The following is a 19,800-nucleotide window of genomic DNA, read 5'->3' on the forward strand; positions in this document are numbered from 1 at the left end:
TCCTAAGCTGATGATTGAAAGGCTTGGTACCCTCAGGACCGCGCTAGCCTCCAACAGTTCATACATCAGTGCGGTTCCCTTCTTCCTTTCATCTTTCTTTTTCTTTCAAGACAAGATCTCCTGTACCCCAAGCTGGCATCCAAGTCCCTCTAGAACCAAGGAGGACTGTGAACATCTGACTCTCCCACTTACACCTAAGAATGCTGGCACTCCAGGATGCTGCCCCACACCTGGTTTATGGGATGCCAAGGATGGAAGCCCAGAGCTTCGTGAGTACCAGGCAAGCGCTCTACCAACTTAACTACATCCCTGATGTGGGTATTCACCAGAGAAGACTGTTCAGACACGCATTTAAGTCAATAGGAAGTCTATATTAGCCGGCCGGTGACTATACTAGGTGCTCAGGATCTCGGTGTATCCCTGCGCCTTTCTCAGGATGAGCTTTTTTTGTTTGTTTGTTTGTTTTTCGAGACAGGGTTTCTCTGTGTAGCTTTGCGCCTTTCCTGGGACTCACTTGGTAGCCCAGGCTGGCCTCGAACTCACAGAGATCCACCTGGCTCTGCCTCCTGAGTGCTGGGATTAAAGGCGTGCACCATCACTGCCTGGCTCAGGATGAGCTTTTAAGCACAAAAACCATGTTCTGGGTTGACATGCTTCAGTTAACAAGAACAGTTAGCCAGAAGCAGAACTACAGAAGCTAAAAAGCAAGATTTTGGCAGGAGATGCTGTCTGCATGCTGAGTGTTACAGGCTAAATAGTACTTCCATCATGGGGTCAGTTATGCTAAGGCCTGGGGCCCTGTTACGATCCCCAGCCCCAATCCATGCAACATCTGTCAAAATTCCATAAATGTATAAGTGTTTCACTTCACATGTATGTCTGTATCATATTCGTCATGGTACTAGAGTTGTAGATGATTGTGAACTGCCATTAGGATGCTAAGAATTGAACCCAGGTCCTTTGTAAGAATAAATGCTCTTAACCACTGAGTCATGTCTCCAGACAAAGAGTAGTCTTTTCAATAAACAGTGTTAGAACAACTGAATTAACATTCATGTGTAAAAGAGGTAACCACAGCTGGGCATGGTGGCACACGCCTTTATTCCCAGCACTTGGGAGGCAGAGGCAGGCGGATCTCTGTGAGTTCAGAGACCAGCCTGGATTACAGAGCAAGTTCCAGGACAGCCAGGGCTACACAATGAAACCCTGTCTTGGGTGGTGGTGGGGGAATGGATTCTATTGACTGACAATGCTCAGGATAAGGGTCTATGTTGTTTTCAACAAATTTTCAATCATTTGGTTTTTACCAATAATGCTGGGGTGAAAGCCTGCTAGCTCAGAGAGGCAGAGAAGGCACCCAGCTGATCTTCCTCCTCAGACAATACCCCAGTAGTCTCTCCTTTCTCCAATGCCATCTCAAAAACTCTTCTCAAACTGAATGTCCCTCCCATCTACTTCCTGTGCATCTCTATCTGTCCTTCTGACTCCCCCTTACTCTCTCTGTTTTTTCTTAATAATCCTATATTCACTTCCTGCCAATGGTTGCTCCCTCTGCCTGGGGTTGATCTTAATGTAGGGAAAATGGGCTGACTAAAGAAACCCACTTTGACCCTGGAGCCCAGACCCAGGGAAAGAAACACAGCCTGGATCTTGGACCTGAGCCAGAGAAAGAAAAACTTTATCCCCAAACCCAGAACCAAAGAGTCGTGCCCTGACTCTGAAACCAGTACCAAAGAAACACTCTTGGTCCCTAGAATCAGAGACAGTAAAAGAAATATGCCCTGGCCTTAGAATTAGAGTCAAAAAGCCAAGGAAGTCCAGTGAAAGAAACACAGTTTGGCTCTGAAATCAGGGCCATCTCTGCCCCTAACCCACAAAACTAACCAATCCCTCCCTGGTTAACTCTGCCCCCGCCCCATGAGATCCTATATAAACCACCCTGCCTGGTCAGTTGTGGGCTGTTCTCTTCACCCTGGTAGAGGCAGCCACCCTCCTGGACTCCTCCTTCCCAAATAAATCTTTCTCAAAAGAGTCTTGGGTGTGAAGATCTTCATTCATCAGCACAGAGAAGAAGATTGCTAAGACGTCCCATAGTGGACTGAGCAGACAAAACCTTGCTGAGACGTCCCTCAGGGGACTGAGCAAGGGAGAGCTGAAAAAGCAAAAACTTTTCACCGAGCCGGAGGAGATTGCTACATATCTGCAGGGGTTTCTCCCTTAGTAGAGTGAAGCAAAAGAAGCAACATCTTGAGCCGGAGAAGAAGCGGAGCTCTGCTAGGAAGCTCTGCAGGAGAGGAACAGGATTGCTGTATTCTGCTGGGAGACCATTCCCCATTGCACCAGGTATAGCTTGACTCCTGAACAGTCAGGATACCTTTCCCTCCAGGGCTGAGCTGTCCCATTGCAGCTCCAGCTGCCAGAGCTGTCCTAGCAGCTCAAGGTGTCACATGACTCCCAAACAGTCAGGATACCTTTCCCCCAGAGTTGCAGCACTGTTACTAATGCTTACCCTGTTTACAATAGTCAAGCAGGAAGCTCTTGGGTTAAAGGTGTGTGCTAGGGCTGAGCCACACCACAACCAGAAACAGATTTTTCCAGTAGATAACACAGTCTCAGGGGTTCGAGATGTGATCAAATATCCTGCAACAGGTCTAGGGAGGAAGGTCTGGAAAAAGCATAATATAAGCTCCTTTGTAAAGTACATGGGACCTCTTCCCTAAGAATGGGCTCTGGTGCTTGACAGTGCTCAGGAACCTGGGGGATCCAGGTGAGGCCTGGCTCTACAGATAGCCAAAGATCACCTGGTTAATAACAACATCCTCTCCCTCTTCTGGGTAGAAAGCAGGTATGCACATCCTTTCATCGAAGAGACAAGCCTGTGTGCTTATCATTCCTGGTTTCTCTAGTGCTTATCTGTGAGTATGAGGACCTCATGCCCTCTACAAGGATCCTGTACACAAGAGTACATTATCAGGATCCTGAACACAAGAGTGCATTATCAGGATCCTGTACACAGGAGTACATTATCAGGGATCCTGTACACAGGAGTACATTATCAGGATCCTGTACACAGGAGTACATTATCAGGATCCTGTACACAGGAGTACATTATCAGGATCCTGTACACAGGAGTACATTATCAGGATCCTGTACACAGGAGTACATTATCAGGATCCTGTACACAGGAGTGCATTATCAGGATCCTGTACACAGGAGTACAGTATCAGGATCCTGTACACAGGAGTACATTATCAGGATCCTGTACACAGGAGTACAGTATCAGGATCTTGTACACAGGAGTACAGTATCAGGATCCTGTACACAGGAGTACATTATCAGGATCCTGTACACAGGAGTGCATTATCAGGATCCTGTACACAGGAGTACAGTATCAGGATCCTGTACACAGGAGTGCATTATCAGGATCCTGTACACAGGAGTACATTATCAGGATCCTGTACACAGGAGTACATTATCAGGATCCTGTACACAGGAGTACATTATCAGGATCCTGTACACAGGAGTACATTATCAGGATCCTGTACACAGGAGTACATTATCAGGATCCTGTACACAGGAGTACATTATCAGGATCCTGTACACAGGAGTGCATTATCAGGATCCTGTACACAGGAGTGCATTATCAGGATCCTGTACACAGGAGTGCATTATCAGGATCCTGTACACAAGAGTGCATTATGGGACAGCTGCAGTAGAAAACCGTGTGGTGGACTTCAGAAACCTAAGAAATGAACTACCGGTTGCCTGAGCAAGCCCGTTGCAGAGTATGGAGCAAAGAATCTCTCAGCAGAGTCTGGGAGATGTCTGTGTGACTGTACTCGGAACAATACTGCTCACGGCAGTTAAAACTCAGTGACCATCAATGGACAAGCGGGCAAACAAAACAGAAGAGGAAACTTCATTCAGCCTTACCAGAGAAGAAAGTGCTGCATGCTACGTGATGCATAGACCCTGACTAATTTGATAGCATTCTGCTAAACAGACCACCACAAAAAAAAAAGGAAATACCGCATGACATAGTTACATGTGTAAGCTTTTTTGTCGTTGTTAACATTTTGTTTGTTTATTAATGTAGAGATAGAATTTTATTCTGTAGCCTCGGCTGGCCTCCAAGCTAAAATGAAATAACACAATGAAATCATTATTTTATATAATTAACATATGCTAATTTAAACTACTGAAAAATAAACAAAGGTTGATGAGTTCTTATTAGTTCTAAAAGTATGGTTGACAGTAACTAGCTGTCAGTCCAGGACACCCAGGAGAAGAACTTGACTGGCCCCGCTGGGCCTCTCTAGCTGAGAGGGACTGGCCTTGAAGAACAGAGCTAGCACCCTGATCTGATCTCATGGGCACGCTGTAAAGAAACAGCCACTTAAGAGACTTTGGGTAGCATTATTCAGTTTCCATGCCATTGTAGGCTTTCTGTAAATTCTGTTTAAGCCGAGGTGGTCTGATAAAATACAGGAGGTTATTCCAATTTTTTTGTATCTGTTGAGATTTGCTTTGTGACCGAGTATGTGGTCTATTTTAAAGAAGGTTCCATGGGGTGCTCTTTTTTGCTAGGGTGGAATGTTCTGTAGGTATCTATTAAGTCCATTTGAGTCATAACATCTGTTAGGTCCCTTATTTCTCTGTTAAGTTTCAGTCTGGCAGATCTGTCCGTTGGTGAGAGTGGAGTGTTGGAGTTAGCACAGAGCCTTTCTCCAGTTACTGATGGAAGCAGATGCAGAGAGCCACAGCCAAACACCAGGCCGAGCTCCAGGAGTCCAGTCGAAGAGAGAGAAGAGAGATTCTATGAGCAAGGGACACCAAGATCATGATGGGGAAATGTACAGAGACAACCAAACCAAACTAGTGGGAACTCAAATTTAGACCAACAGCTGTGGAACCTGCATGGGACTGGACTAGCATAAGTAAGACAGTTGTGTAGCTTGATCTGCTTAAGGGGCCCCTGGCAGTGGGATCAGGATCTATCCCTGGTGCATGAGCTGGCCTTTTGGAGCCCACTACCTATGATGTGACACCTCGCACAGCCTTGAGGCAGGGGGAGGGGCTTGGACCTGCCTCTACTAAGTGTCCCTCCCCATGGGAGGCCTTACCTTCTTGTAGGAGGGAATGGGGGGTGGGTTGGGAGGAGGAGGCTGGAGGGGCAGGAGGAGGGAAGAGGGGGATCTTTGGTATGTAAAATGAATAAAAATTTTTCTTAATTAAAAAAATAAAATAGCCGGGCGGTGGTGGCGCACGCCTTTAATCCCAGCACTCGGGAGGCAGAGCCAGGCGGATCACTGTGAGTTCGAGGCCAGCCTGGACTACCAAGTGAGTCCCAGGAAAGGCGCAAAGCTACACAGAGAAACCCTGTCTCGAAAAACCAAAAAAAAAAATAAAAATAAAAATAAAAAAATAAAATAAAATAAAAATTTAAAAAAAAGAAATAAAATTTTAAAAAGAGAAGAAAAAAAGACTTTGGGTAGGACAGGAACACCCATCAGGTCGCCTCCCTCCACCTGTGCCCAGTGAGAAATGGTCATCTCTCCTGGAGTTTACCAGTGTCCAGCCTGGCCTCAGGTCCCCCTACTCCTTCCTACCTCCCCACCCCGTCTGGAGGATATTTCCTCCAGGGAAGTCTAAAGTTCAGGCTGTGTGTAGTATAAGCTCAAGGCTTCTTAGCAGCCACAGATGAATGACCTGAGGCGTGTTCTAGTGGAAGTCGCTTGAGTCAGCTTGTGCCTGTTAGGTGTGGCCGAGGCTATTGACCCCCGGGATCAGCACCCTTATCCCCTTTTCCTGCCCTTCCCTCAACCCCAGGAGGTCACCGGCCCCAGAGACTCCTACTCCTGGTCTTATAGTGTCTTGTCCTGAGAACTGTGCTTTATACGGAGGGTAAACTGTGGCACTCAAGAGACCTGGCGAAGAGTTTGGGGAAAAGGCTCCTGCCATGCCTGCTAAGGACCCAACACTCCCAAGGGCCCTGGTCTCACTACCGAAAACCTCCCGCAAAACCTCCCACTGAGCCTCCACAGCCAAGCCCCCCTACCCCAGGTGCCTTTGCCTCTGTTCACGCCCATGACACTCTAGCCTGGTTTCTTAACCTCCCTTGACCTGAGCTTTGTCTGTGAAAAAGACCATGCTCGCATTATAAGAGGGTGATACGGTTTAGATGAGGAACAGTCTCCATTTCCCACAGTGCCTGGCAGACCTGAAGCACCTGCTGCTGTTACTCTGGTTTCTTATTTTGTCAGTGGTACAAGCAAGTTCCAAGGAACTCATAGTGTGCACCAGGCTCTATCCGGGGATCTAGGGGTGGGCACACTGTGCTCAGCCTCGAGGAGTTAAAATTTATTTGGAAGGAGAAACCACCAACCAACAAAATACTTCTTTAAAAAAATATTTATGTATTTTTTTTTAAATTTTATGTGCATTGATGTTTTACCTGTGTGTGTGTCTGTGTGAGGGTGTCAGATCTTGGAGTTACAGACAGTTGTGAGCTGCCATGTGGGTGCTGGGAGCTGTCAGTGCTCTTAACTACTGAGCCATCTCTCCAGCCCCTATTTATGTATTCTTTAATGTATGAGTGCTCTATCTGCATGTATGCCTGCAGGCCAGAAGAGGGCATCAGATCCCACTATAGATGGTTGTGAGCTACAATGTGGCTGCTGGGAATTGAACTCAGGACCTCTAGAAGAGCAGCCTGTACTCTTAACCACTGAGCCATCTCTCCAGCTCAGTAAAGAAGCTCTTAAGCATAAAACTTGGAGTAAGGGGGCGTGGTTGTGGATGTGAGTGGGAGTTGGTGTGAGTGTGGGTGTGCATGCCTCTGGAGGCAGAGGTCAGCATGGGCTGTCTTCCTCAATCACTCTCCATCTTGTTTGTTTGTTTGAGAGAGGGTTTCTCTATGTAGTCCTGGCTGTCCTGGAACTCACTCTGTAGACCAGGCTGGCCTCGAACTCATATCTGCCTGCCTCTGCCTCCTGATGCAGGGATTAAAGGCGTGTGCCACCACTGCCTGGCCCCATCTTATTTTTTTTTTTAATGAGGTCTCTCACGGAACCCAGAGCTCACCAGTTCAGCTAGATTGGATGGCCAGCAGGCCCCAGGAGTCCTCCCATCTCCACTCCCCAGATATAGGGTTACAAGCACATGCTGCCACACCCAGCATTTTTATGTGGGTGTTGAGGGTCAAATTCAGGTCCTTTCTTCCGAGGGTGCGAGGGTGCGTACTTACAGACCAAGCCATCCCCTCAGCCCTGATTCGGCCTTTTAAAAGAAGCCCCGTTAACGTGGACAGAAACCTGTGCGCTTTGGCAGATGCAATGCAGCATCGGCTTGGCTTGCTCTTCGGGTCCAGGTGTGACTAAGCCGGTTCTCAACCCAACATGGGCTGACCTTTAAGAAGCAAACCCTGAGCCTGGCGATGGTGGCGAAGGGCTTTAATCCCAGCACTCGGGAGGCAGAGGCAGGCAGGTTTCAGTGAGTTCAAGGCCAGCCTGGTCTACATAACGAATTCCAGGTTAGTCAGCACTACATAGCGAGACCCTGTCAAAAAAGCAGCAGCAGCAGCAGCAGCAGCAGCAGCAGATGCTCACAGGCCTCCTCTGACCTTTCCCCACTGCGGGCCAAGCCACAGACCCAGACACAGCCAGGCCTCAGCCCTGAGTCTCTCATTTCCAAGGGACCAGAGCCTATGCTTCTGCCTGAATCACCCGGAGTTACTGAGCAAACGAGGACTTTGTTCCCCTCTCCTGGGCCTGACGGGGGACATTTCTGCCTTGGATCCGGTGAGCCTTAGAAGGCTCCTTAAGGGAGTGTGAAGTTGGAAGGGTTGGGTAGTCCAGGGACAAGGAGTGATCAAAGTATCGGTCAGAGGGAGGTGGGAGTGACCAAGCCTAACTAACCTGTAGGGAGGAGTTAGGAGTCCGGGAACTCCGTCGTCAACACAGAGGATCAAATTCCTCCGGGGTGAACTCTGAGATAAAAGGCCAATACTGGAGGCTTCCGGAGGTAGAGAGAGCCGGGGAGACTGTCCACTTTCTCCTTAGCCCTGGCCCAGCGATCAAGGCCATTAGCGCCACAGTGCGGGACAGAACCCTCCCCAGTCTTCAGGGCTCCCGTCTGCCGGCCCTGCCTGGCCCTCCTCACCCTCAGTGTCTGCCCGAGAGAACAGAAGGATGGAGCCCGGCAGGACTCAGATAAGACTTGACCCCAGGTAAGTGAGGGCGGCAGGACTTGGGCTGGGAGCCAGTTGCTAAGAAACAGCAGCCTCCCCTATCTCTCTGGCCTGTCCCTCCCTGGCTCCCTCACAGGGCCCCTTTGCTTTCCAGCACTCAGAACAAGATAAGATTGTGAGTCCCCTGGGCTTCAGGGAAACTGAGTTTGGATGGGGCTGCAGAAGGCATTCCTAGACATGCACAGAGCCGCTGACCAACAGTGGGCAGGCCCGTCCCTGGTGCTGTGGGACCACTCTTCCTTCCTTCCTTCCTTCCTTCCTTCCTTCCTTCCTTCCTTCCTTCCTTCCTCTCTCTCTCTCTTTCTTCCTTCCTTCCTTTTCTTCCTTTCTTTCTTTTCTGATAGAGTCCTATCATGTCACTATGTAGTTGAAGTTGGTCTCAAACTAAGATCCTCCTGCCTCAGCCTCCCTCCCGGTGCTGGGGTTACAAGCCTGCATTACCGTGCCTGGCTAAGGGGCCACTCTTTCTCTTGGACCCTGCTCATCCTCCCTGGCAGCTTGTTTTATACTGTAACCTAAGCCGGTTCTCCGGGGCCTCGAGGAAAATTGGACTGGCTCCTTGCACTCAGACGGTCTAGTCCTGCCACACCCCTTCCCCAGCTGCCTGGTTCTGAGCAGTCCCGTGTCTCTCCAGGTACACAGCGGATCTTCTGGAGCTCCTGCAAACCAATTACAGCATCTCCTCTGCCTGCTTCTCTTACCCTCCCACTGCAGCCCAGCTCCTGAGAGGTGAGTCAGGGGAACCCCTGGAGGAGTTGAAAGCAGGACATGTGTACCCCAGAGGGAAGTCAGGACAACTGGGGGACCTGAACAGAGCTGGTTCACATCTGGCCAGCCTGAGAGGATGGCTGGCCCTATGTTCATAATGGCTAAGGCCTTGGAGAAGATCGGTTCTCCCAAGGAATCAGTGGGCTATCGTGAGACATGAAAATCTAGCCCAGGAGACAAACCGGAGCCTGGTCCTCCACCCACCCCAGCCTCACGACACATTCAAACTGGGACGCTAGGATCTGGGACATTCATTTGTATTTCCAGCGTTCAAGGTGGTACCCGTATAACCCAAGCCCCACAATTCCCCTGGAGTGTTCGCGTACTCCCTACGGGAGCTCTCAGCTCTGCAGAGGGGTGGCTGCGGTGAGGAGTGGGCTTGACTTACATGAGCCTGTGAACTTGTCCGCCCAGTGTTGAACTGCTTTTGAAAGTGTTAGGCATCGGATGGAGCTGAGCTCTCGCCTTCTGCCTCCAAACTACTGAGAACAAAGTGGCCTGTGTGCTTCTAGGAGGGAAATGATCAAGCCGGTTTTATCTAGTCTCCTACACCATAATTAATCATTTCGGAAATGTGTGGCTTCTTCCAAAATAGACGCCTCCTAAGCAAGGGGATGCTGTCATGTGCCGTGGGAAGCTGATGCGGCCAGGTCCTTGGGCTAAGGATAGCTCTGTTTCAGATGCTCTGAGCTGGAGTATTAGCAACTGCAGGTGTCCAGAGATGCCTGGTGCATTCTCTGGTTAGTGCCAGCAGGTGGCTGCCGCATCTAGCTCCAAGCACCTCATATTTAGAGAGTGGAGCTGGTGGGACAAAAGTCACCTTACATAGCCCAGGAGGTATTTGGCATGTCTGCAGACAGTTTGAGTGGCCACGCTGGAGGTTGCCTGCCCTTAGTATCTAATGGGTAGATTTTAAGGAGGCCACTATACCACCTGCAAGGTATATTACAACCCTCCACAGTACAGTCCCCCACAGTACAGACCCCACAGTTCAGCCCTCACAGTACAGCCCCCCACAGTACAGTCCCCCACAGTACAGACCCCATAGTTCAGCCCCCACAGTACAGCCCCCCACAGTACAGTCCCCCACAGTACAGACCCCATAGTTCAGCCCCCCCACAGTACAGTCCCCCACAGTACAGACCCCACAGTTCAGCCCCCACAGTACAGCCCCCCCCACAGTACAGTCCCCCACAGTACAGACCCCACAGTTCAGCCCCCACAGTACAGCCCCCCCACAGTACAGTCCCCCACAGTACAGACCCCACAGTTCAGCCCTCACAGTACAGCCCCCCAACAGTACAGACCCCCACAGTACAGACCCCACAGTACAGACCCCACAGTACAGACCCCCACAGGAATCAAAGTGTCACTCGGCCTCTGAAACGTTGCCTCACACGACACACTAATTCTCGTACTTCCTGGCTACCACGTGAGCAGGTAGAGGATTTAGAAACAAGTTTTGGAAACAAGGATTTGGAAACAGGTTGACTCTCTGGGTCTCACAGTCAAGTAGGCTGCCTGGTGAGGCTGGAGCAGGAGGATTTGGGGAGTGCAGAGTGGGGATGGTGATAGAATGGGCCAGTGGGTTCCCCACACTGGGAAGCTACACACCAGGTTGGTTACTAGCGGAGGAGCTTGGGGCAATGAGAGGGCTGGGCAGGTGAAGTGGTGCCTGAATAGGGTTAATCCTGGAGGCTGTACTTTATCCTCAAGCTGGAGCCACAGGTGAGGGCTGTAAGATTGGGAGGGGCTGGATGGAGTGGTTCAGGACCTTTAATCAGTAATCAGAATGACTTGGGGGGAAGAGCCTTGGGAGAAGCAGGGATGAAACCAAGCGGTTGTTGACCCTCTGGAGCAGGCAAGAACAGAGGCTGAACCTGGGCAGCAGGAAGGAAGGAAGTGGAAAATACTGCTGACACAAAGCAGGAGCCCTGGTAAATATTTAGACAGGAGAGTGATCCTGAGAAGTGACGATGACCCACGGGAGACTCGGAGAGGAAGGGGATGTGGGGAAACGCTGTCCAGCTTCTCTGTTTCTTAAGTGGTTAAAGGGCTAGTCTAGAACTAGTACAGCTTGTAATACGATTCTGTTATAACCTTTAATTTTGTTTTAAATTAAGCTGACCTAAACGTTTATCTAGAAAAGCCAGGATGGTTTGGGGAAGGGGCGAAAAGGGAGGCTGCCTTGCCAGCCATGAAGGCTGGGTTAGGTTTGTGGCTGCTGAAGCAATGAGGTCACAGTGGCAAAGGGCCTGGAGGAGAAAAACAGCAAAGCGTCAGGTCCAGAGGCAGAGCCAGGCCTCCATGAGGGGTCCACACAGAAGGATGCTGTGGGACATGGGTCCACACAGAAGGATGCTGTGGGACATGGGGTCCATACAGAAGGATGTTGTGGGACATGGGTCCACACAGAAGGATGCTGTAGGACATGGGTCCACACAGAAGGATGCTGTAGGACATGGGGGTCCACACAGAAGGATGCTGTGGGACATGGGGGTCCACACAGAAGGATGCTGTAAGACATGGGGTCCACACAGAAGGATGCTGTGGGACATGGGGTCCACACAGAAGGATGCTGTAAGACATGGGGTCCACACAGAAGGATGCTGTAGGACATGGGGGTCCACACAGAAGGATGCTGTGGGACATGGGGGTCCACACAGAAGGATACTGTAGGACATGGGGGTCCATACAAAAGGATGTTGTGGGACATGGGGGTCCACACAAAAGGATGTTGTGGGACATGGGGGTCCACACAAAGGATGCTGTAGGACATGGGGGTCCACACAAAAGGATGGTGTGGGACATGGGTCCACACAGAAGGATGCTGTGGGACATGGGGTCCACACAGAAGGATGCTGTGGGACATGGGTCCACACAAAAGGATGCTGTGGGACATGGGGGTCCACACAAAAGGATGTTGTGGGACATGGGGGTCCACACAGAAGGATGTTGTGGGACATGGGGGTCCATACAGAAGGATGTTGTAGGACATGGGGGTCCACACAAAAGGTTGCTGTAGGACAGGCTCCTAGGAAGATGTGCAGAACAGCTGCCTATGCCCAAGGAAATCAATACATAGGAAATTAACTTTAATTCGGGCAGATTAAGGACATAAACATAAAATGAAAACTTTTTTAATTAAAAAAGTAGAAGTTGTCTTTATGATTAGAAACAGCGAATCATTTTTCAAAATTCAAGAAAGGGCCAGTGAGATGGCTCAGCGGGTAAAAGTTCTTGCTGTGAAAACCTGAAGACTGGAGTTTGATACCCAGGACCCATGTTTAAAAACAACAACAACAACAAAAGGTGATGAAGAGGCAGCCACACCCAACATAATACATAATACCTGTGAATAGCATATAGTACCCACGAAACCTAAACTTCCCCTCTCCTCCAGCCCAGCAGTTCTAATTCCAGGCATATGCCAGAGAAAGTCTCCTATCTAGGAGACACACCCAAGGATGCTAATTGCAACATCAGCTTCTCATGATGAAAGCAGTAAAAGTTATAGAAGTAAGGTTGGGCAAAAAGCATTTAGAGAGAGGCAGGCAGATCTCTGTGAGTTCGAGGCCAGCCTGGACTACCAAGTGAGTTCCAGGACAGCCAGGGCTACACAGAGAAACCCTGTCTCGAAAAACCAAAAAAAAAAAAAAAAAAAAAAAAAAAAGCATTTAGAGTTTGTAAGATGCCATTTGCATAAACTATTTATTACATATATATTATTGTGATTATTTATTTATTATTAGTCTCTTGAGACAGGGTCTTGCTGTGTAGTCCTGGCTGTTCTAGAACTCTCTCTGTAGACTAGGCCTGTCTTGTACTCACAGAGATCCACCTGCCTCTACCTCCTGAGTACTGGGATTAAAGGTGTGCACCACTACTGCCCTGCTCAGCCTGCATTCTAACAGAAGCCAGGCCCACCAGTTCAGGGGTGGTGCCACTCCAATGGGCTGGGTCCCTCCACCATCAATCACTAATTAAGAAAATGCCCTAAAGGACTGACCACAGTCTAATCTTATGGAGGCATCTTCTCAATTGATGATCCCTCCTCTCTGATGACTCCGGTTTGTGTCAAGTTGAGTAGCAAGCATACTTAGAGAGCAGTTACTGTTACTGTTACTTGGCAACAGAACAGAGAACAGCCTGACACAGCCCCTGCCTCGGAGGTAACATGAAAGTATAGAAAGATGTAAAGAACCTCACTGAGCTGGGCAGGCCTCATCATGCAGGCTACACGGGCATGGGGGCTGAAGTCTCAACACTGGAACAGAGAACACAGGCCCAGGAGCCAGCCAAGCAGAAGCCAAAGAGAAAGTCCTCGGGGGCAGAAACAGCTCAGCATGGCTGCTGGAAGGATGGAAGTGTGGCAGTGAAATCTTCAGCCCGAAACACAGAGAAGAGCTGAGATGACAGGGTTTTTAATTAGTGTGGAATAATTATGCACATGGATGGAGTATGGTGTGGTATTTCAATATGCATATACAGAGTACACTGATCAAATCAGGGTGGCTAACTTCTCCAGCTCCATGTCTTTCCGTTTGGAACCTCCAAGCTCCTATTTCTAATCTTTCATAAAATGTGAACTAGTTTTTGCGAACTATAGTCACCCTAGTGGACGGTGGAACCCTAGATGTCCCTCCTGTTACCGTCTCCCTCTGCCTTTCTGCTGAGAAAGACAATGTGTGTCTCACTTCATTTAGAAAAACTCCCTTGAGTCTGGAGAATGCAGGGTGTGGAGATCCCAGTCCAGAGGCCAGGGGGAAGCCAGGAATGGGCTTCAGGGAGATTTCCAAGAAGGGAGATGACAGGGTATGAGCTTTGGTGTGCTTGTGTGAGCACATCATTGCACACCATATGCTATGTCAGAATATGCACAGCTATGTCACCCTTTAAATGGAAAATTTAAAAAATTTCAGGGGTTAAGGGGGATAGGTCAATGAGTCACTTGCCACATAAGCATTAAGGGCCTGAGTTCAGATCCCCAGCACCCGCATGAAAAGCATGGTGAGGTACAAATGTACCCCCAGCACTAGGGAGGCAGAGATGGATGGGTCCCTAGAGCTCGCTGCCTAGCAAGTCCAGTCAAATTGGTGAGTTCCAGGTTCAGTGAGAAACCCTGCTCAAAAAACAAGGCAGAGGACTCATGGGATGGCTCAGAAAGATGTTTTCAATTGTGAGAAAGAGTTAAAGACCCTTTGTAGGGTCAGACATGATGGAACACACCTTTAATCCCAAGCATTTGAGAGCCAGGGGCAGAAGATTCTCTGTGAGCTCAAGTCTAGCCTTCTCTATCTATCAAGTTCCAATTCCAGGCTAGCCAGGGCTACATAGTGAGACTCTGTCTTAAAACACACACACACACACACACACACACACACACACACACACACACACGCACACTTTATTCCGTAGGCATTACTAGAACAGCATCTGCCCTTCAATTCATTGCCGTCTACTCCCCTTCTCCTTTAGAACTGGGTGCGTTGGAAATCACCCTCACCATCATCTTGACCTTTCTTACCATGGGCTCAGTTGCCATCTTCGTAGAGGATGCTGTTTATCTGTACAAGAACACCCTTTGCCCCATCAAGAAGAGGACCCTGATCTGGAGCAGCTCTGCACCTACGGTGAGGATGCTGGCACTGGCCCCTCAGAGGCACTGGAGACGGGCCGGGCGGGCTGTCCTGACAGTTCTCCTAAACTCATTTACTCCAGCGCAGCGCTGTCCGCCAGCACCATGTAGCACGGGGCGTGTGACCTGCTCTCTGCCTGTTTGCAAGGCCAACTGCCAGCAGGGTGAAGTACTCTATTGCAGAGTGCTGCAGACAGCGACCCACTCGGCACCAGGCTGTGCCTACTCCTTTTCCCTTCAGCATGGCACTGATGGTAAAAGCAGGCCACCTTCCAATACACAGGCATTTGTGTCCACAGGGCCATCCATACTCAGCCTTCCGCTGTGGCTTGTTTTTTCTTTGTTCCCTTTGTGGGTACTGAACACCCTACCACTGAGCCACAGCTCCAGCAGCTGTAAGCCTTTGAAAACTCATCTATGCAGCCATTGCACAGGGCCTGGATTTAATTTATTCAGTTATTTTCCAGTTGCAATTTTTATTTTAAAAATGGGTTGTTGTTATTGTTATTATTACTAGTGTGTATGTGCACATGATGGGGGAGCATGCATGCCACAGCTCATGTGTAGAGGTCAGAAGACAAATTTGTGGAGTTGGTTCTCTTGTTCCACTCTTAACGTGGGTTCTGGGGATTGAACTCAAGTTACCAGGTTTTCATGAGAAGCACCTTTACATGCTGAGCCATGTCACCAGTCCTTGTTTCTACTTTGGTTGGTTCTGGGTACAGAGCCCAGGGCCCTATGCATGCTCTACCACTGACCAGGTGCAGCAGCTAGCCCGTGGAAGGACTAGTGCCTCAAACACACAGGTCTGGCTTCTTTGAGCCCTAGTTCCAAAAAGTTGGGGTGGTCTCGCTCGCTCGCCCTGCCCTAACCTGCATCCTGTTCTTCTGCAAGCAGGTCGTGTCTGTGTTCTGCTGCTTTGGTCTCTGGATCCCTCGAGCCCTCACACTCGTGGAAATGGCCATAACGTCGTGAGTGTCTGGCCCCGCCCTCACCACTGGGGATGAGCATCCCTCTAGTCCTTTTCTGACACCCAAGCCTCCAAAGTCCTTGTCTTGAAGCCCCATTGATGCGAATCTAGCTCTTATCAACCTGTGCTAATGGGAGGCCCTTGAACTTTCGCTTGTGCTCAGGGGATACCTTTTTGGGGGCACACTCTTCAGTCGCTGTTTGTTCCCAGAGGCCCCAAACGCTCCCTTCCCAGTCCTCTGGACCCAGTTACCTCTCTTGTTGCTCGAGTTATGCATCTAAAATGCCAGCCCCAGCTGGGCAGCAGTGACACACACCGTTAACCCCAACATGGGGGAGGCAGAGGCAGGCAGATCTCTGAGTACAGAGTGAGTTCCAGGACAGCCACGGCTACACAGAGAAACCCCGTCTTGAAAAAACTGAAATGCCAGGCCCTTGGCCCTTTCCCTCAGCGAGCCCCAGCTCTCCCGGCAATATCTATCTCTTGAGGGGCAAAGGGGTGCCCTGTGGTGCTCTACCCACGTGCTTGCAATCTGCCTTCTCTCCCCCAGGTTTTACGCCATAGTCTTTTATCTGCTGATGCTGGTCATGGTGGAAGGCTTTGGTGGGAAGGATGCAGTTCTGAGGACACTGAAGGACACCCCAATGAGGGTACACACGGGTCCCTGCTGCTGCTGCTGCCCCTGCTGCCCACCCCTCATACTTACCAGGTAAGGCAGGGGAGAGGTATCCCACAGGGACAAGTGAGCATAAGCCTCTGTAACCCTAGTAGTTCAAGGCTCTTGAAATTAAGCCTGTATGGGACAAAGCCAATGATAAAGGTAGATATCCCACAGCCAGGACCCCCCACATGGGGACCTGCCCCTCCCCCCCAAGAGAGAACAGGAAGAATTTTTTTTTCAGTGTGCATTAGTGTTTTGGAATGGGTGTCAGGTCCCCTGGAACTGGAGTTACAGACAGTTGTGAGCTGCCATGTGGGTGCTGGGAATTGAACCCGGGTTCTCTGGAAAAGCAGTCAGTGCTCTTAACTGCTGAGCCATCTCTCCAGCCCCAGAGGAAGAAGTCTTCTGCTTCAGCTCACTGCCTTGCTTACTCACTTACTTACTTACTTAATTTATTTATCTATTTATTTATTGAGACGGGGTTTCTCTGTGTAGCCCTGGCTGTCCTGGAACTCGCTCTGTAGACCAGGCTGACCTTAAACTCACAGAGATCCTCCAGCCTCTGCCTCCCAAGTGCGGGGACTAAAGGTGTTTTCTATCATGCCCAGCTCCCACTGCAGTGGCAAAGGGCAAAGAGAAAACTGTAGTTTGGGTGCTTGCTTGCCCCCTGCCTACTTTGAGGAATGAACTTGAAAAGTCAATACTTTGAGCTCCCACTCAAAAGGCACCATCAGAGGCAAGCATGAGGCAAGGATTCCCAGTGCTCCCAACCTACGCTCCACTGTGCCTTCACCCATGAGACATGTCGTGACGTCAGCCTTAGTCCAGGAGCTCAGCGGAGGAGCTAGGCTCCCTTAGGGTGGGCGGTTTATGGGTCCATGTTCTTCACTCTTTTCCTCCTTCAGGAAGAAGCTTCAGCTGCTGATGGTGGGCGCTTTTCAGTATGCCTTTTTCAAGATCATGCTGAACCTAGTGGGGCTGTTTCTCATCCCTGACGGCATCTTTGACCCATCAGACGTAAGCCAAGAGGAGGCAGTGAAGTCTGAGACTCATTACCTTTGCTTTCTAGAACTAATATCTGAGCACCAGCAACACACAGGGCCAAGGGCAGGGTGGCCACGGGAGAGTAACAGCCCAGAGAATCCGGTGGAGAGATGAAGTCCAGGCTTGGGGGCTTTTGTATCACCTTTGTCCACATGGACGAGGAGAAACAAAAGGAGGGTTTGTCCTCCTGATCGCTTCCTGGTCTGCCACCAGATTTCTGAGAAGAGCACGGCTCTGTGGATCAACACTTTCCTGGGCGTGTCCACACTGTTCGCTCTCTGGTCGCTGGCCATCCTTTTCCGTCAAGCCAAGATGCACCTGGGTGAACAGAACATGGGATCCAAGTTTGCTCTGTTCCAGGTAACTACACCCCAGAAATGGTCTTAACCTTTGGGTTTCCTGGGAGATTTGGAACATTATCTCCACACACCCCCACTTCTATTTTATCTCTTATTTGATTTTCTGTGCCACAAAATACCAACCAGGCTTAAAACAACAGAAATGTATTATTGCACAGATCGAGAGCCTGGAAACCCCAAATCAAAATGTAGGCAGAGCCGTAATCTCTCTGGAAGCCGCCTGGGAGAACCCGGCTTGCCATTTCCTCTCTGGAATTGGCCAGCAGTCCATGGTGGTGCTTCCTTGGCCTTTTGCTGTATCCCTCCAACTTCTGCCTCTATCACCAATGACCTTGTCACCTGTCTGGATGCCGCTGAGGGTCTGATGGTGGCCATGAGAGACAGGCTGATTGTTTTATGAGCAACCCTAGTGAATGAGCGGCAAGCACGATTATAATTTGCCTGAAGATGAAAACGGCACCGATTTTCAATATAGTTTTGAGTCTCGGCCCTCCGTTAACTGCAGAGACTGGTCTGCACTGGCCTCAGGACCAGGGGTGGCAGGTGCCAACCCCCTACCCCCATCTCTCCTGTGCCGCAGGTTCTTGTCATCCTGACTGCCCTGCAGCCCTCCATTTTCTCCATCTTGGCTAATGGCGGGCAGATTGCTTGCTCACCTCCCTTCTCTTCTAAAACCAGGTCCCAAGGTAAGCACGTAGGGCTCCTTTCCACCTCGCGGGCCAAACTGGGAGGGGAGCAGCGGAGACAGGACCCTGGGACGGAAGTGGGCCAGCCTGATGTCTGCTCAGAATGTTCAGGAAGAATCCCAGAAAGCAGGCCGAGGCTCTGAGGACTCCTCCCTCTCTGATCATAGCGAACTGCAATGTCCCCAGCTTGAGGCCAGTCCTAATGATCAAACCAGGAGGCCAGGGGTTCAATCCTCAACTCGGGACAAGAATGGGTATGGTTAGGAAGCAGAGTGCGGAGAAAACGCGCACGCTGGCCTCAGATGAGACGTCAGAGCCGAGTTCTGGCTACCATTAGTCTGCCTTGCTCCACACAGCAGTTTGGCATCCCTAGGTCCTGGTTCCGAGGTAAACTGCAGTGTCTCTCAGCTGGCTTGCCGGGGCTGCTATAGCTCCCTCGTCTCTAACGCAGTATAACCTCTGCCCCATCCCACTCCGCACTGCAGTGATGAACTGCCACATGCTCATAGTGGAGACCTTCCTGATGACGGTGCTGACGCGGATGTACTATCGGAGGAAAGACGACAAGGTTGGGTACGAGACTTGTTCGGCACCAGACCTGGACTTGAAACTCAAAGCCTGAGGCGAGTGGCCTGGACTATGGAAAAGATACCGTCCTGCTCGGAAGAGCATGAGATTCCTCCTGTCCCTCGGCCTTAACCGGCGGTTAAGGCTCCCACTGGCGGCGGCGCAGGCTGGCAGCTTCCATATGACTATAGGGATGGAGGTAAAGTGCAGTATGCGGAACCCCTCTGGGTTTTGCTCAGGGAAGGCGTTTGAAGTTTTGTAATGAACAGGGTGAAGGCTGAGACTCTGCACGAGGCACACTCCTTCTGTGGGTGCCACTATTGGTCACCCTGAGCTTTTGCACAGCAGAATAAAAGGAAAAAGAGTGCATGGTTTATGTATGGTTTATCCGACGTAGGAACCGGAGTAGACCTTGGCCGGGCAACACAGCACCGGTCTGGCTTCCCAAAGAAGCCAGGCTCTGCCGTACAGGCCGTTCTTTCCTTGGGTGTACCAGTTGGCCACGGGAGGTCTGGGGTCCCTTTGTGCCAGCTTTTTGAGTTTTCCCTAAGAAGCTGCAAATGGAACTGCTCGTTAATATCGTCATGAAGCTTGATCTTGAGGACAGAAATCAGGACGCAAATTCAAAGGAACTGAGAATATAAAGGAAAAAAAAAAACCAATACTTAACACATATCTGCCTGGTCAAAACTACAGCAAACAGAAACACCAGGCAAAACCACGTGGCCTTTATTTGGCTAAATGACAAAAGCCAAAATAACTGGACAAATTATCAGACAGGAAAGTGACACACTGAACTCTGAGCAAACTCCCCATGGACTCGCACTGGTTACGATAGGCAGGTGTTCATGGCACGGGT

At 50.0% G+C, this 19,800-nt stretch overlaps 1 protein-coding gene across 1 annotated transcript; it reads left to right on the forward strand.

Annotated features, from left to right (window-relative positions):
- The first annotated feature begins 251 nt into the window (after nucleotides 1-251).
- On the forward strand, nucleotides 252-19,300 carry Slc51a (solute carrier family 51 subunit alpha). The gene is made up of 9 exons (XM_059277022.1): nucleotides 252-318; nucleotides 8,867-8,977; nucleotides 14,495-14,649; nucleotides 15,552-15,625; nucleotides 16,175-16,333; nucleotides 17,191-17,302; nucleotides 17,543-17,689; nucleotides 18,269-18,374; nucleotides 18,860-19,300. Exons 1-9 carry the CDS (start codon nucleotides 252-254, stop codon nucleotides 18,994-18,996), a joined length of 1,068 nt encoding a protein of 355 aa, XP_059133005.1. The 3' UTR covers nucleotides 18,997-19,300.
- Nucleotides 19,301-19,800: the final 500 nt, after the last annotated feature.

This window comes from Peromyscus eremicus, chromosome 12, assembly GCF_949786415.1.
Source record: "Peromyscus eremicus chromosome 12, PerEre_H2_v1, whole genome shotgun sequence".
NCBI lineage: Eukaryota > Metazoa > Chordata > Mammalia > Rodentia > Cricetidae > Peromyscus > Peromyscus eremicus.